An 18,136-nucleotide genomic window follows, 5' to 3' on the forward strand; every position below is an offset into this window, starting at 1 on the left:
TATTTTGAAGTATGATACAGTATTATATTGAAGTTTTAAAATGTTTCAATGGCCTAGCATGGACGTAGAAGAGTGAAGAAACAATGATGAGGCTCTGGTAAGTAAAAAGACATGATTTCTGATTTGGGTCATGTTGTCGTGTCTTGCCTCATTTAAAAGGAGATTGTGATCTGACATGGCTACTGTAGGAAATTTAATAACAAAAAAGAAGTAGAAAAATCATTGAACAACAAAAGCTATGAGCCTCTCAGACTCACAGAAAAAAACGAGTGATTTTGAGGAAATACAGGCATCTACCACAGATGGATTTGTTAAGTTAAATTAAGTCAATGTACAGTGAAAAGTGCCCAAAACCACTAATTGGGTAATTTTTTTGTCAAAGTAAGAGGCAAAAAATTTTTTTTGGCAAAGTAGAGGACAAAGTAATTGTAATCTAAATGAACATTTATCATGGTCAGATGCATGTAGGAAACCATCAAAGCATCTTTACAAGTAAAGCCTCACAGTGTGATATAGTGTTATAAGCACACGATATAGAGTAAACTCATAAACACCATTATTACTAGAGAATAATATTAAATCAGAGAACCAGAAAATACATTTTAAACAAGTAAGGTTACGGGGGCAAAGACTAGATGAGTGGACATGCTGAAGAAAATGATCTGACAAAGGAACATGGATAAAATGTACATAATTACACTTGAATTCCAATAGAAATTTGGTGCAAGTTGGGTGATTACAACACTTCTAGCCCTGGTACCAGCTGGTTTGTCTGCTGCCTTGTTTGACTGCCAATAAACGAATGCTCGTCTGAATCCAGTCATGTGTTTGGTTGTTTATTCTTTTTATTACTGACAATTTATTGCTAAATTTGTAGTCAGACTGTGTGAGCTAGCCTGGGCCAATGTAGGGTGAAAAAGAAATGCTCCTGCACAACACACTGATGAAGGCTTAAATGTTTGTGCACAGATTCCTATTAAAGTAAATGACTGAACTGACCTAGATGGGTGCATATTTTATTTATTACATGCTTTGCTTTGATTTCCATCATTGATTGAGAAATACATCCAGATTGTGGATAGTGTCATTTTATGTCACCTGCTTATTAGTGTAATAACATACAGGCTTATGCCACATATCAGTGGTATTACTGTAGTTGTTAGTGTCAGATCGTTAGTTCAGGTAAACAAGCACAGTATACGCTCATTTTTAGTCATGTACATCTATGCTTTTTTTTTTTTTTTGGAAATGGGGGATTTACAGTGTATCAAAATGTGTTTATATATGTCACATATGAGCATTGGACAGAGAGTAACCTGACACACATATTTACAGAAACACAATGTGTCATAATATCTTTATTGTTTTAAAGCTGAAGGCTACAGAATCAAATATTCAAGGCTTTGCTACATATTAACCATGGATTTAGCACAAGATTTCTTTTTTTTTTTTACTCTCAGCAAATAATAAGAAAAGCAATAATGGCACAGATCTATGACTAAACACAGAAATCAGAGATTTTACATCCCAGAGCACTGGGTTTTTTCCCTGGATAATTCTCCTCAGACTGATTATAGACTGCAAGATAAAGTGAAACACAAAGCTCCAAAGGTCTTCTAATCATAAACAGTAATAATCTTACAACGTTCCTTATAGTAACACAGATACTGGATCTTACTTCTCATGGGCTATTTACACATAGGCTCAAAGGAGGAACCATAGCACACATTTACCTTGTATTTTATCATCAATATATGATTTTCTTTTTTTTTTAAATTATTATTACTATTATTATTATTTAAATACCCCAAACTGGACATAAAACCACAGAAACATTATGCTTGGAAACAAAGCACAAAAAAAACGAATGATCCCATACAGTATCAACATGCCTTTTACAATAAATCAGACAATCATGAATCTATATGGTTTCTTGTGGGACGTTTACTTTTGACATGCGTCACAGACGCAAGGCTTTGTACAAATAACTATCTGATATTAAATACAATAAGACCAGAAATTGTACAATACAGGTAGTCATAAATAAATAACTCATACAAATGAACTATATGAGTAAAAAATTAAATAGTACAGTAGAAATGGAGAAAAGTGTCAGGTAAGTCAGATGGGGAAAAGCAGACTTGGCCGATGTAGAATCCGCATTTACAGTCTCACTGGCTGTCAGTATTGGGTGGTTTGTCATCGTGCTGGACATTTGGAAGCCATGGAGAGACAGAGCGTGACATGGTCTGCTTAGCCATGCTGCTGTAGTGGCTGATCACTGTGTAGAAGCGACCACGAGAGTGAGCATCCTGTGCGGTATAGTAGGCCTCCAGGGAAGCTGGGATGCATCGCTTGTGCTGTTGAAGTACAAGTGAATCATTGGAAAAAGATTTCTTTCCTAATTTAATGCTTGAAAAAGCAGATCAGACGATGTTCTAAAATGTGCTTATTATTATCAAGAAGTAAACAACCTATTTTACATTCTCAACCTACAAAAAATTTCTCATACCTACAAGAAAAGGACGTATAACATCATAAAATCATGTGTGATGATTTAAATGATTTTTAACAACTGATTCAAACTCTCTAACTGGTATATGAGACAAAGAGTAAGCTGACCAAGCTGAATCAAGGTAATACTGTTTGTAATATTATTGTATATGCACTATGCAATGTACTACCATTACAACCACATTAGTTGTACTAAATGTACTTCCACAGTGTATTTGTTGTCTTGGACAGTATCGATTGGACTGTAATTTCTTCATGCACTGTATGTTGTTCAGTAATAATCATGTACTGCACTGTTGTCATTTTCCTTATCACACCATTTCTTTCTACTCTATATATGTTTCTTGCATATGGCTACAATAGCAAATAAAACTCTCTATTCTAATTGCCAAATTGATCATGCACCTACTAGATATGAATACATACAGCAAAGGACGTGTTAAAACAAATCATTGCATCATAAAGGACATTAAAATCATTAAAATTAGACATTAAAACTTTGTTTTTTAGTAGCCTGATGTACAGAAGCCCATAAACATAGAAGGATATGACTAATAAACAGTCACTTACCTTGTACACAAAGCCATCTGGGCAGGTGTGGTCATAAGTGAATGCCTTGTACACCACTAAGAACACTATGCAGGCAAGAAAAGCCAAAGCCAGAACAATTAGTATGGTGACCTGTGGATGAAAAAGGACACAACATTAGTTTAACATAGTCAGCAATATCTGTGTTATAAATTTCTTTGTTAGCTTGTCATGTCACCTAGTACTATATAATTCCATTCGGTTTGTGTATTTTACCAGTTTTCTTAAATACTGTACCACTAGTTGATGCCATTACATGCCAGACGGACAATCACATTCATAAAATGTTTTTTAAGTTATTTTTGAAGCCACTGAAACCAATTTAGTACAAGTAAATGACAAATAAAGAATAATCATACTCTTTAAACATCTGAAGCTGTACAAGTGTCAGGACTCTGCCCGGATTTTGGCCATTTGCCTTTTGGTTCGTTTGGTGTTCACGTGTCTGCCCCGCCTTGTCTTTTTCTCCCTGCCTCTGCACACCTGTCCCTTATGTGTCTTGATTTATTATTAGTATTTAGTTAAACCACGTTGCCTTGTGCAGCACGGAATCCTGTTGTCTTCATGTCTGGTTTTGTGTTTGTCCTGTTTCGCGTTTTTTTTAGTTAATAAATCCTGTTTTCGTTTAGCTGTCCTGCATTTGGGTCCATTTTTATCCCGTGTACACTGACAACAAGTACTTTGTTAAGAGGAATTTCACAGAATAAGTGAGGCATATTTCTGTCTTTTAGCTGCACTGTCAGTTACTGATATCAGAAAGAACCAGCTGGTTATAATGATGAAAAGAGATAGATATCTTACTGATATAGCCAGATGAGAGCTAAGAATTCAGCTACTTTTATTCTACAAAAATGTGCTGACAGTTTCTGGTTATTGTTCATTGTACCATATACAGTGTACAATGTATTTATTGTTACAGACAACAATATATATCATAAATGTATAAATATATGATATAAATAAAATGTTAATCATAAATTGTTTGTATTGTAGTTTGTGTGACATATTAACTCAGCAGTATAGTTAAATCCACTCATTTCAACATGAGAAAAAACATGCAAGGTGACATTAGAGGTTTAATCTGACTTGAAGAGAATATATTCCAACGGAAGAAAATTTTAATTACAAAAAAATTTAAAACCTGAATTTATACAGTAAAATTCTATTCCTCAAATAAAAAAAAAAATATTCACGGGCTAATTCAGGAACACCTGTATACTAGTACAGGTGGGTTGAGAACTTCTTTGCAACCTTAACTAACATATCAGAAACATCTAGCAGTTCTTCAAATGATTAAGGCCATCAGGAGAAGCCGATACTTTTGTGTGTTAACGCATGTATATAAAACTAGGCAGCCTTGCAGTGCAAAATGTATCTATCCAACACTTACAGTCCAATGTGAATTTAAAGCTTGCACTCTAGCAGAAGTCAACATGGTTAACATCAGCATGCAGGCTTTACATAGCTTTACATAACTAAATAAACAGGGAATAGAAACATTCTTGTTGAAAATGCAGGTTTTTGTGATGTAAAAATGACAAATAACAGATTTTTATAACCATGCCTGTGTACACCAGCACAATGAATTTGAAATGAAGCATTCAAGCATCGGTTTTAATACAAGCACTTTAAAAAATATTGCATTAACTGGAATTGTAGCCATTTTTACATAGTTTCTCCACTTTCACAGACTCAAAAGTAAATTGATAAAATTAACATCATAAAGGACATAAGATTATATAGGATATATAAGCCTAAATTTTTCCAAAACAAAGCAAACACACAATCACTTCAACCATGGGGAAATGTTATGGTGTGTCACCAAGGTAGAAAATATTTGGGCACAATTCTGTTTCAAATGATGTTTGGAGCAAAAATAAAACAGTTTATTACCCAAAAAAGACATTTGCAACATCATGCTCTGGCACCCAACTCCCGGGCTATTCAGTTGGTGGCCCACAAGGTAATTCATTCCAGCCCTTCAAAAAGCCTAGTGTGAAAATCATCTGTTCCATTCAGCATGAGCCAAAGTCAGGAGTCACATGACACATGACCCCTCACCCTCTGGTTCCACCATCTCTCAGGGTAAGAGGCAAGTATACTACAAGACAATTTTCTGTTCTGGCACCAAGGTAGTAGAATGAACTTCCTCTAGAGGACAGCTGAGTCACTGGCTATTTTCAAATGGCAGTTGAAGACCTACTTATTCAGGAAACACTTCAACTAGAACTTCTTTCCCTATCTTTTGCATAAAAAAAAAAAAATTTGAAACTTTTTCGTTGTAACTTTGAACAAGGTTTTAAACTTATTGTATCTAAAGTATGTAACCTAGAGAACAAGCATTAATGTATTCAATAATAGAGATTTAAGCACTTATGTACGTCGCTCTGGATAATTGCGTCTGCCAAATGCTGTACAGTAAATGTAAATGTAAATGAAATTAGGAGAGTGACACGAGCAGCCTGTGAGACGTGATGACTGGACAATGCCAGGTGAGAGCTTTTGTTAGTATAATTTCTTCTGTTAATTTCTTCCTTCAGTTTTTTTTTTTTGCAAAAAAAAAAAAAACTCTGGAAATTTGGTGATACATTAACCTTATTCTATGTTATTTTCGATATTGTGAACTTTTTTGTTATGGAAGAGGTAAACGTTACCCTAAACATTTCATTTACATTCACTTGGATTTTGTTGGTTGCAGTCACCTGGTTGGAAAAAAAACTTAACATGATTTATCTTCCTTATTTTGTGCATTAACCTGCCAGCAACACTTAGTACTGTACACTAACTAGAGGTCTGGACATTAGAATAATTCAGCACAATAAAATGTGTTTTTTTTTTTGCATAAGGTACATGTATTAAAAATCATACATTCACAATTTCCTGAAATTGCATGATGTTTCCGGTGTTAACAATTCTAATAAACAAACAGGTTATGTCATTTCAGGTAAAAAAAAAATACACCTTAAACAGCCATATAATTAAGTGGAGGATAAAATGCCCATAATAAAACATCATCTTTACAAATCTACTTGTGACATTTATCCCTCTTAACCAAGTGTTATGTATAATCTCACATCTTTGTTGTTTTTGATTTATCATCTCTCTGTGTCTGTAGTTATTTACTGGTTTAGAGCTTTTGCAGCTGTGAACCCTAATTTATGGTCATATCCCAGGATTCAGAATGGACACAGTATGAGAGCTTTCAATGATTTCTGGAATAAGAGCAGAGTTTGCCTGTAGAATCCATAGTTATACATGTAGATAAGTGTCAATTCATAGCATCCCTTTAACAGCATCAAATACAGTTGTGTCAAACTGCATTGTATTATAGTATAGCATTGCTATATAGCCGTGATGGCTTTAAAGAACATGCAAAATCAGAACACCATTAAAGTGGCATATTTCCAAGGAAGCAGCACCGTATTATGACTGAGAGACACTCAACAATGATAGAAACAGTACAAAAAAGAAAACAAAAATTAAAGTGAGTAAGGACTCATAAACAATCAGATGTACTCTTACTATCTCTATCTGCTACCCTGAACATATCCCAGAGAGGACAACAAAAATCAGATAAATCCAACAGTAAAGCCATTTTAGGCAGAAAACACACACACACACACACACACACACACACACACACACACACACACACACACACACACACACACACACACACACACACACACACACACACACACACACACACACACACACACACACACACACACACACACACACACACACTCATATTTAAAAGCTATTGGATTCAGCACTAACTACACCAGCAGTGGAATTCAAATGAAGTTTATGAACACTCTAAAGACACAGTGCCTGCAGTTTTCCTGTCTGTAGATGACGTAATGGTCTTCAAAATGGTGCAAGATATTGATTGGTAGTGTCTCTTATGTAGTATTCAGGAGAGCTCTCGGAAATAGAACTCAGAGTAGCAAAATAATTTGAACTTTATTTTAACAACAAATATAGTCTTAACAAGTGAAACCAGGGCTCAAACCAGAAATAGACATTCAGAGCTATTAACTGATCAAACAATTAATCAACAATCAAGGGCACACCTGGGAAACAGGAAACCTGCCAGTCACATGTTCCAATATTTTATATATTTATTTTTTATTTATTAAAAAAATCAAATTCAAACAAAAGGCATCCTGATTTAAGTTGAATAATGTCTTCAGTATAGTTAAAAAAAAAAGAGAGAATTGCAATACTTTGAGAGATGACTAGCAGATCACATATGACATTTGTAAAATTAAATTTTGGAACAACTTAAAGAATTCATGATAAATTTGAATAAAACAATATTTTATTTGAATTCTTGTTTCTGTGATGCTTTGTAGGCCTCCCTTTCAGGATACCCTTCAGCTGCATACGTATTCCCTTCATACATCTTTACTTCTCAGCTCCTCTAAAACTGACTTGTCTGACTAAATTGGGTGTCAAAAGGAATATTTGCCATGTAAAAATTTTGCCTTGCTGCATTGAACTCATTCATCTATTTATGCTCTCATTGCCTTCTATCACTTACAAACATAAGTAGGGTTCTTTGTGAGTAAAACTAAGGAACAGGGATCTCTAATTGCCCAACACACAGTTTACAGCCTACACTGCATTCTTCTATAAATGAATTCAGAAATGTTTATTGTTAGGGTAACAATAAATTAATCATTTCTAAAACCTATAAATTAACCAAACCTACAGTTTGGTTAATTTAGAGGTGTTAGAAATGATCAAAACAATCATGAACTAATCTAAATATGATTGCTATTAAAAATTGGGTTATAAAAAATGTTAATATAAGACAGGCAGTTGCTTTGATGAAACTTCCTTATACCGAGTATTTCTTTTTCACAGGAGGTCATTTCTAGGTGTGAAGGACAGGAAAGCTGTACCTCTGACAGCATTCACAACCAGCTGGATAACTCCATATGGTGTACATGTTATCTGAAATGTGCAGGCAATAAGAAGAAAAGGGCACACGGCTGTATGACAGCATTTTTTTTTTACTGCAAATAGATTGCATTTATTACTGCATCATGCATCACCTTGTGACTTTGTTGAAGGTGTCAGTATGTATGTGCATGCATACAAGTAACTATCCAAGTTTAGGATGGGTAAAGCGGAAGCTACTGTACTGTAAGTGGTAGTCTACCTCCTTGGGGATGAAAGCACTGAACTGCCCGTCAGTTTAAAAGCTTCTGTGGTGGTTTATCCAGAAGCAGAATAACAAGAAAGGTTCTCCAGGGCAGTCTCTCTCACCCAGGCAATCCACTGGGCATCCTCACTATTAGTCATGCTAACAGTGTACACTCAACACTGAGGGGTTATGCAGGAGAGGAGGAAAAATAGATAGATAGACAGAGAGAGAGAGAGAGAGAGAGAGAGAGAGAGAGAGAGAGAGAGAGAGAGAGAGAGAGAGAGAGGACAGGAAAAACAGTTCTGTAGCACTAATTGCTCCCATAGCAGCATTCGGATATGAAGGACTAACGTGTGTGTGTGTGTGTGTGAGTGTGAGTGAGAGAGAGCGAGAGCGAGAGCGAGAGCAAGATAGAGAGCGAGAGAGTAGTGATAATGCCCTAGTGGTCTGTCCTTTTTCATCACATCTTTGCTGGCCATTTTATATAAAGTATAATCTGAGCAATTTACCTGACCAAAACCAGCCAAAATATGTGGTGCAGAACAAATATTTATATGCCATAACAAAAGAGGTTATGATGTTCATTTAAAACATATGAGCATTTATTTTGATGAATATTAATTCAACTAATGGATCAGCAAAATCTAAGTGATCGGTAGATAGTTACATAATAGATAAAGATACAGAATTTAACATGCACTTGAGTGCCTCTTTCGTATCTGATCGGCTGAAGCTCCGGTCCCAAAGCACATTATTAGCAGCCTGTCTTCTTTTTTCACTGTTGCTCTCTTCAGCTATCACTTCCCCAGTCTCTCTTATTTTTTCCTCCATGTGAGGATCTCAGTAACTATGTAGTCAGCTGTCAGAGATGTCTCAACTGAAAGGAATAGGTTCTGACTCAGTGTATCTCTCCATCACTCTATCTTTCCCCTTCATTTTTATCTTTCATTTCATTTCTCTTACCAAGGGTATGTCATCCATCAATGAAGACAAGAAATGCATGTCTGAGCCTGAGGTGGTGCAGTTCTATGTTATCATTAATCATACAGTACATAGATGATACCGATATTTTGCACTGTATAAGAAAATGTACATGTAATACAGAAGCTGTTAGAATTTTTTTTCTTGCCGGTCTGGTGTTCAGAAAGAATTTATTTTACCAGACAAATCTCACACTTACCGGTCATGTTTCAGTAAGAGTCTAAAACGCTAATATAATACACCTAGGTTGATTAAAGAATGTTAGTGACCTCAAACCTCAAATCAATTTGACTATATGATTCAATTCAATAAAAAAGGTATTTGTATAGCACTTTTAACAAAGGACATTGTCTAAAAGCAGCTTTACAGAACATACAGTAAGAAACATAATACAAAAAAATGTATATTATACGAAGATTAATATAATACAAAAAAATCAAGATTAATATTAGACAAATTTAAAAATTCAAATAGATTTCATTTTTAGATTTATTGAACAGTAACAACTGAGAAAACCTCAACATTAGAATTAAAATTTAGCCTATTATAAAACATCTGTTAACTGTAGCATCTGTAGCCTGTTTAAAAAAAAAAAGACTTACTGTATACTGTATGACTTCAATATAGCTGATAGGCTCATGTTGCTTGATCCCTTTGATGAAGCCATTGTAAGTCCCTGAGATAGCACAAAGTGAGCAAAACATTTTGTCCACTCTATCGACAGTTTTATATTTAAGCCAGATGAATTTTTCTGCCACTCGGGTTTAATGTGGAGATTTTCTGGAGAATGTGGGACTTTTTCATTAGGCTTACTACTATCTTTGAAGAAAATCCTGCGTGCTATAAATAGTTTAAGGCAACAGACAAAAGGTCAAAGCTGAGTAATTGTGGATCACATAGCAAGTATTCCAAATTAAAAGTGTGTCCCTTATGGATTAAAAGTAAAAAGAAAAACCCATTGTATTCTTAACAGGCTGTTAAGCAGTCAAAACAAATGCTTATGCAGGGAAGACTTTCGCATGTGTATTATTTGCTAGTCATTTCAACTGGTACGTTTTTGATTTATCATTCTTTTATCAATTTTAACAAGCAAAAACTGGTTCAAACTTAATGCAGATTGAAATGTACTATGTCAATTTCAATACAAAATTTCATTAAGGTCAAATTAATGCCAGTTGTGCATGTAGAGAGAACACTGATATAACTTAAACAGCCGATGTTAGTTTGCTCATGTATCCAAGTCAAGGTGATGGCCACAATTGTCCTTTCTCAATTATGTTGTCTTATTTCCTTATTTATTTAAGTATGATGTGTTAATATGTTCTGCTTGGCTACACCAAATGCCAAGAGACCTGCTTTTCTTTGTTTTGAACATTTAATGAGGGGGAACATTCTTCCTCTAACTGCTGGTAGAGCAACAGCAGGGAATATGGCTGAGTTCCACTGGGGGCCTCCAGGCAACAGAGCTGAGCGATTAGTACATTTTTTGTATTTGAAATGATGCTTTGTATTCTAAATATCAAGACAGAAATCAGCCCACAGAAAGAGTCAGTGCAATTCTAGACCTGAAGCTCAGCTGACTCATTTGATGGAAAATGACAAACAAAGGAGGGAAAATACATTAGTCTGAATATTCTGCATTTCAGAAAATGCCTCCGTGAAGTGTATTAGTCACAGGGAGAATATGCTGGGGATTTCGAGGACATATGGCTTTTGTTTGCTGTGATTGCAACGATATCGAGTCAGTTAAACTTCGCAAGTTCTGTAATAGAGAGCTTTGCGCCATGTCTCAATCACACCCCCCCTTACGACAGACTGGAATCTCTGTGTTTGTACTATATAACTTGCCTGTTGCTTTATCAGTTACTACAGTGACCTTTACCACTGCTACAAAACCTTCTACTCAATATTTTAAATTAATTAAACCATAAAGGCAGGGGTGGTTCTAGGCCCTTTTTAGGGTGGCTTCAGCCCCCTGTCTGTGATCTCAGTCACCCTAAAACTATAAGTATAATTTTTACTTTCATAAATAAACAATAAAAATTACGTTAAAATGCAGGACATGTCGTCGATGGGAAAGAAAATTATTTATCAGTTTGATCCAAGAGCGATTTTTTTTTACTTTGCTTTTACGCGCGTGCGTTGTAGTCTTTCAAAAGTGCATCAGCTGTCTGCTTTATTTGAACGGAGAAGCACAGGTACGTGCAGCGTGCATGTCAGTCAGAGCTGGAGGCGTTTATCTATAACGTTAATCGGCAGAAAGACGCAAAGACGGCAACCAAAAGCAGTGAAATTTCACTATTCTTATTACCAGAGTTGTCATATAATATATAATATAGAACTCTTCTTGTTTTAAATTCTCCGTGAGGGCTAACCCCCCCTAAAGATGAAATCCTAGAACCGCCCCTGCTTAAAAGTCATTCCCTTGTACATTCACTGAACCAAAACAGACTCAAATATCTCAGTCGAGAGCATAAACATCAACAGCAAATCAATAAGGCTGTATAAATCTCAGTACTCGATACAGTATGGAAAATATATCAGTGTTTTTCAATACCAGTCCTGTAGAAGCTGTGTCCTAACATGGTATCTGAGTGCTTTGATCTATGATCCTTGAATAAAGACAGGAGGCAACCTGATTTGTTCTGAACTGGGTGTGTTAGAGCAGCGAAAACACAATACTTCATAGTGCAGTAAAGGGCAGGCAGGGTACTCCAGGTCACATCTCAAGTGGTCCAAGGTTGATTGTTTATTTGCCTAGCCCAGGCTGGGAGAATGTGCTTATGCCTGGTGTGCACAAACAAATAAACTACTAAACCAAACATGACTAGTGAACAATAGACATCATAGCAATTTCTTAAATAATTTAAAATCCATGATTCCCCTCTCTGTCTGTATGCTGATATTGCATGTAATAGATGAGTAGCAAGGACCATTAATTATCTAACAAACCCCTAAAGGACCCTTTTATCTAAGGTTGTAGACAGAACATAGATCCATCCCAAAGTAAATGTATAATATTTAAACATTACTAAGTTAAGACAATAAAGTAAATGAGTGAAAACGAATAAAATACACTAAACACTAATTACACTGATGGGATTCATGAACACATTCTCAACATGTTACACAGTACATATTTAAACATTTACTCTGAGGAAACTAAAAATGTTGCTACAGGCTTTGTGTCTATAGCAAAATAATATGTTGCAACTACACAATATAAACTACATAAACCTGCTAACATTCACAAAGCATGTGTCAATGATGTAGCAATCTTTCTAACTCTATGCTCATCATCTGTACTTTTTACATTTATAGCATCTGGGAGACACCCTTACCTAGAGTGACTTACATTATCTCATTTTTTTATTTTTATTATTTTTTTATACAACTAAGCAATTGAGGGTTAAGGGCTTTGCTCAGGGGCCCAACAGTGGCAGCTTGGTGGACCTGGAATTGAACTCGCAACCTTCCAATTTGCAAGAAATGCAAAATGTTTATCATATTTAAACAGGCTTAGAACATCGTCCTCCTGAAATTATAGAATATGTATCAAAAAGCAGTGTTAATATTGGTTTTACAATCAGTTTTCATTAATTCATTCATTCATTTTCAAACTGCTTTATGCTGGTCAGAATCACAGTGGAACAACAGTCACAGGAATCCTGGGTGCAAGTTTGGATTTCACTCTGAATAGGATAGCAGTACTGTACATCTTAGAGCATGACAGGAAAGAAATTTAGTGTAACTAATCTCTGTGAACACAGAGAGGCCAGACAATACTCCTCACAGACAGCAACCCAAGCTCAGAATTGAAGTGCCACCCATCACCACTAAACAACTGTGCCACCCATCCTAAGTTCATGTTTAATTTCTTTATTTAAGTATTATGCAACCGATTCCATACACAATGCATTTATAAATGGAAAGCTACCTATTTTTTATTTGTTTTATTTGTTCTTGTGTATATTTTTAGAATTTTATTCGTAAAAAAAAGGTTTACTCTTCATCTTCTTCTACTTTTGTCTTTTCCAGTTAGGGGTCACCACAGCAAATCATCTGCTTCCACCTAACATTATCCGCAGTATCCTCTACTCTCGCTTCAATTACCTTCATGTCCTTCTTCAACGCATCCATATATCTCCTCTTTGGCCTTCCTCTTAACCTCTTACCTGGCAGTTCCATCTCCAACATCAACATTCTACTAATATAAACATCTCATCTCAACATGTCCAAACATCTACACATGTCCAAACCATCTCAATCTAGCCTCTGTGACCTTGACCCCAAAACAGGCAAGCTCAGCTGTCCCTCTGATGTGCTCATTGCTAATCCTGTCCATCCTCAACACTTATAAAGGGAACCTCAACATCCTCATCTCTGCTACCTCCATCTCTGCCTCATGTCTTTTCCTCACTGCTGCAGTCTCTAACCTATACAGCATCGCTGGTCTCACTACTGTCTTGTACACCTTTCTTTAAACAGACAATTCGCATGTTTAGATTTGGCACGTTTTATGCCAGACGCCCTTCCTGATGCAACCCGCTCGATTTATCCGGGCTTGGGACCGGCACAGAAGTCACTGGCTTGCAACCCCTGTGGCTAGATTGTAAAAAATTATTACAACAGCTACAATTTGATGTTTAATGTTATGTGACTAGTCTGCCAAGAAGGGTTCTATCAAGCCAAGGAACAGCTATAAACAATCATTCCTTCACAAGCCTGTCTTTTTTCTCTTTTTTTAAGCAAAGTAAAATTTAATAAACAAGATTGTCAAGTTACAGAGAAACCAGAAAAGCCCACTTATTATATTACAAAGCACTGAGAGCTGAAACTTCCCTAAATGAAGAGGCTCATGCTTTAGTAGATTTGATGATCATATACATAATCCAAAACATTCAAAAATCATGGGTTGATGAGCAGTGCTGCTGTGTATTTAAGGATAAACAACAATTAACTAAAGCTATTTGTTTGTTGCATAGAAACTGGAGAATTAAGCCATAGGTTTTGGGAATTAAAAGAATTAAGCCATACCTTCAGTCTCTCTGACACCCCATCAGTAAAGCTTATGGTGTACTCCTCCACCTTAGGCATCTTCATCTTGGCCTTGTTCTTCTGCTCTTTCTGGTATTCAGTTCGTGTCTTTACCACCACCTGCACACAAATGGTACAATCTGTATAAAATACACATAAATGGCAGAAATTAAACTGTAGAAAATTATTAATGTTTTGGATAATGAAACTTTTTTTCAGCTTGATGGTGCTCTTAGTCCCTGACATTGTGAAATATGATGAGGATTCCAGACTAAAAAGCAGTAAAAAAAAGCAGTAAATTAAACCTCACTGTAATTGCATTTATTGGCTTTAAAATTATGCGCAATGTGAATTTTCCTTCATTTTACAAAAATACTATAGGTAACCTAAAATTACGACAGGACTGAAAATAGATTTCCTGGTTGATTACAAAATTGCTGCTCAAATACAGAGCTGTATACAATTCCCCTGCTCTTGACATGTCACAAATTTCCGCAGTTTGCCAAGGTGCATGTATCAAGGCCCATGGGCCAAGAATGAGACTCTGCCTTATTGTATTTGGCCTGTGCAAATTTGTGATTGCCACAATTGCCTCCCTCACATGCCATGGTGTGGTGTGGTGCCAAAGAAGTATAAGGGAGTTATGCCCCATCGATGCAAGGTTATTTCAACCAGTTGCAGTTAATGGCAGTCCACCTGACTCTGAAGCTCTTGCTGGTTCTAAAACATTGCTCATCTGCAGAGACAATATCATTATGGTCAGATACAGCATATCTGGGCAATGCATGGTTGAGGGCTCTCATTGTGGGCAGGATGGGTAGCTATCTCATCCTCAAACTGTTCATATGCCGAAAAAAAAACAAACACATGGTGTTCCCATTTCTAAGCAGAGACTAGGCCTATGGATAGCGAATATCATCATCATAGATACTGGATGTCATCACCCTGGATGGGTGACTTCTGCTAAATGAGGGGGCAAGGTGCATGCTCTGGCAGCTTGCTTTGAAATAGCAATCTCATCCTCAGACAGGCTGTCCCCATGTCTAAGCACAGGCTGGCCTAATGGATAATGGATGTCATCAAGCTGGGCTATTGGACAAACGGGTACTACTATGAAATGCCACTCCATGAGGCCCATCTCTTCCAAGTGAGCATCATTTAGGGATGTGCCACTCCAGGCAATCTGTGCATGCTATAAAATGGGCATCTTTCAAGTCAGTAATAAGAAACAAGTAATAATACACTGCTATTTCACATTATGGAGATGTTACATTAGTGACCTTATTCAAAATGTTAGTGAAACACTGTGTTGAATATAATTAACACAATCTAAGAAATCCAATACGGGCTAGAGGTGGAATTTGTTGAGGCAATATAACAATTTACTAGGACATGGCTAGGTTATCAGTCCATCCAATGCCCACCAGAAAGGATTTCTCATGACCATACCATTAAAGATCAGGAAACATTTCAAATAAGCATCACTGTGAACATACTCTGTACAATCCTATGATTGTTTTGCTATAATGGGTTTAGGAAATGAGGTTAAAATGGTGTCCTGGAAATAATCCTGTTGCCTTGGCAAATAATGTTTTAATTTATTTTCCCTAGATTGCCTTTAGTCATGCGTACAAAACCAATCACATCTCTTATGCTGCTTTTTAATATATTAATTGAAAACTGATTCGGTCTGTTAAAAAAAAAAATGCCCACAGTATGTATACAGAAATACTACCAAAAAAACATGTTTACAGAAGCGTTATTATCCTAATTGTAGCTTACAGTCCATACATAATCTTAAAACCACAGAGCTGACAGTTCAATTGTGCATGCAAAGCAGATGTTATCAGAACAGCTTTGCCACAAATCCAGTATTTTACTACATATTATGTAAATTAGATAAATTAACAAAATTAATACAAATGTGTAATATTTGAAGCTTAAACATATGGGTACACTGTTTGTTGTTTTATACCTGGTTTTACTGTTACACAACATTTATTCTGTTCTTGAATAAATAGAATATAGATAAATATAAATATAGAATATTTATTCTAGGATGTAATAATGATGTTTCACTTTGCAAATGGCTGAAATGGAGAAATAATAAAAGTGAAATTTACCCTTCAAAAACTGATGATGTATCATGAATAGTAAACATCCCTTGGCAAACATCCCTTAGCAAAAATGTGGGAGTTGAGGTTTTGGTAGGTTAATTGTGTGAATTACTCATGGTGCAAAATAACAGAATGCTGTATTGTGTGTGTGTGTGTGTGTGTGTGTGTGTGTGTGTGTGTGTGTGTGTGTGTGTGTGTGTGTGTGTGTGTGTGTGTGTGTGTGGACAGAGAGAGTGACAAGGCACTCGAGTTAGCAGGTGCATGCCTTGATTGTGCTTTTCTGACTAGAATAACTAATAAACCAAAGTGACCTTTTTAAAGCCTTGACCCCGTTTTTTGTCCCTGAAATCTGGACATCAACAGAGTAACACATAAGGCATCTAAATCATTCATTCGTCTTCAGTAATCTCTTTATACTGGTTAGTGTTCTGGTGGCTCTGGAGCTTATCCGGGGAACACTGGGCATGAGGCAGGAAAACACTCTGGGATTAGCCAGAGTTTACAGTCAAGAGGCAAGACAACATACTGTACAAAATTATTTAAAAAAGGTCACAACATAAAGTGTTTAGATCACAGAGAATATATCCAGGAATAATCCATAAAATGTTTAAGTGCACTTCTCAGTTAAGATAACTGCTTTGACATCCCAATAATATGATCCTGGCTGCAGGAGACATGGTGAAGACTCCATTAGTCTGATATTTTGGAAGATGATGGTGATGTGTGCTTATGTAAGATGACACTGTAAGGACAGAACTGTCTCTTACCTTGTCTGGAGCTTGGCACTGAAGATTTGTAACATCCAAGGGCGTGATAAGGGGAACAGTCTGAAATCCATCTTCAACACTCACCTCTTTAATCCCTTTGTCCTGTAGATTACTCCCAAGTTTAACCATCTTTATTCAATAATTTCCCTTTTTAGCGGCCTATAAAAGGAAAGATTTGAAGCATGGTTAGAATTAGATTTTGTGAAATCTACACTGATGTTATTGCTTTATTTAACAACTAAAAAAAAAAAAAAAATCACATTATCTACCTGACTGCAACCATCTTAATCGGATGCAAATGAAGCTTAACATTTTCCTTGATGAGTCAAATGTTTGGAGCAAACAAACCTTATTTTTAAATATTCTAAGAGAGCCAAGAACGCAGTCAGAGATTATTTTGTCTTGCTCAGGTTGTCTAACATTAACACAACCGACAGACCAAAAATAAATAAATAAATAAAAACACCTTTTATGGCTTCTAGCCAGTCACAACAATCTATCTGTCGCTCAAAACACGGTAAGTGTTGATAAATATCTCCAAACTCACCAAAAATCAGCCGTCTTTTTGTTGAACGCGGTCGGGCGGAGACGTGCCGAGGAAGGAGGCAGTATAAAGGAGGCAGTATTAAAGGAGGCAGTATAAAGGAGGCAGTATGGAGGAGGTGAGAGACTCTACACTCCGCTTCAGCCGCACAGCGTCTCTTCAGCACATCGCGCGTAATCGAAGCGACACCGCTAGGGGGATCCAGAGGAAAGCTGAGGCAACATGTCCAAGTGCGCGTTTAGTCTGATGCTCTGACAGAAGGGTTCAACAATTAACGAAGCCTTAGATAAAGATAAAGTTATTTTGTCACTATAATTAGTAACATAGTGTGAGTTTGGGCTCAAAGAGCGTTAAAACTTTATAATGTAGGAAATGTAAAGTGTCATTTAGTGCCGTCCTTCTCTAATTCGGTCGAATTCATTTATTATTGTAA

At 36.3% G+C, this 18,136-nt stretch overlaps 1 protein-coding gene across 1 annotated transcript; it reads right to left on the reverse strand.

Annotated features, from left to right (window-relative positions):
- Window positions 1–1,343: 1,343 nt before the first annotated feature.
- nsg2 (neuronal vesicle trafficking associated 2) lies at window positions 1,344–17,894 on the reverse strand. Its single transcript, XM_027140103.2, has 5 exons — window positions 17,707–17,894; window positions 17,160–17,318; window positions 14,276–14,395; window positions 3,085–3,195; window positions 1,344–2,360 (listed from the first exon to the last, which is right to left on the reverse strand). Exons 2-5 carry the CDS (start codon window positions 17,286–17,288, stop codon window positions 2,172–2,174), a joined length of 549 nt encoding a protein of 182 aa, XP_026995904.1. The 5' UTR covers window positions 17,289–17,318; window positions 17,707–17,894; the 3' UTR covers window positions 1,344–2,171.
- Between the last annotated feature and the right edge of the window lie 242 nt (window positions 17,895–18,136).

Source organism: Tachysurus fulvidraco, chromosome 21, assembly GCF_022655615.1.
Source record: "Tachysurus fulvidraco isolate hzauxx_2018 chromosome 21, HZAU_PFXX_2.0, whole genome shotgun sequence".
In the NCBI taxonomy this organism is placed as follows: domain Eukaryota; kingdom Metazoa; phylum Chordata; class Actinopteri; order Siluriformes; family Bagridae; genus Tachysurus; species Tachysurus fulvidraco.

Bases quoted from the DNA above. Each gene is read 5' to 3' on its own strand.
- nsg2 (XM_027140103.2), bottom strand. From the start codon at position 17,288: ATGGTTAAACTTGGGAGTAATCTACAGGACAAAGGGATTAAAGAGGTG. The intron at 14,396-17,159 runs GTAAGAGACAGT...ATTTGTGTGCAG, and splicing joins AGTGCCAAGCTCCAGACAAG to GTGGTGGTAAAGACACGAAC. The intron at 3,196-14,275 runs GTATGGCTTAAT...TTTCATCCACAG, and splicing joins GGGTGTCAGAGAGACTGAAG to GTCACCATACTAATTGTTCT.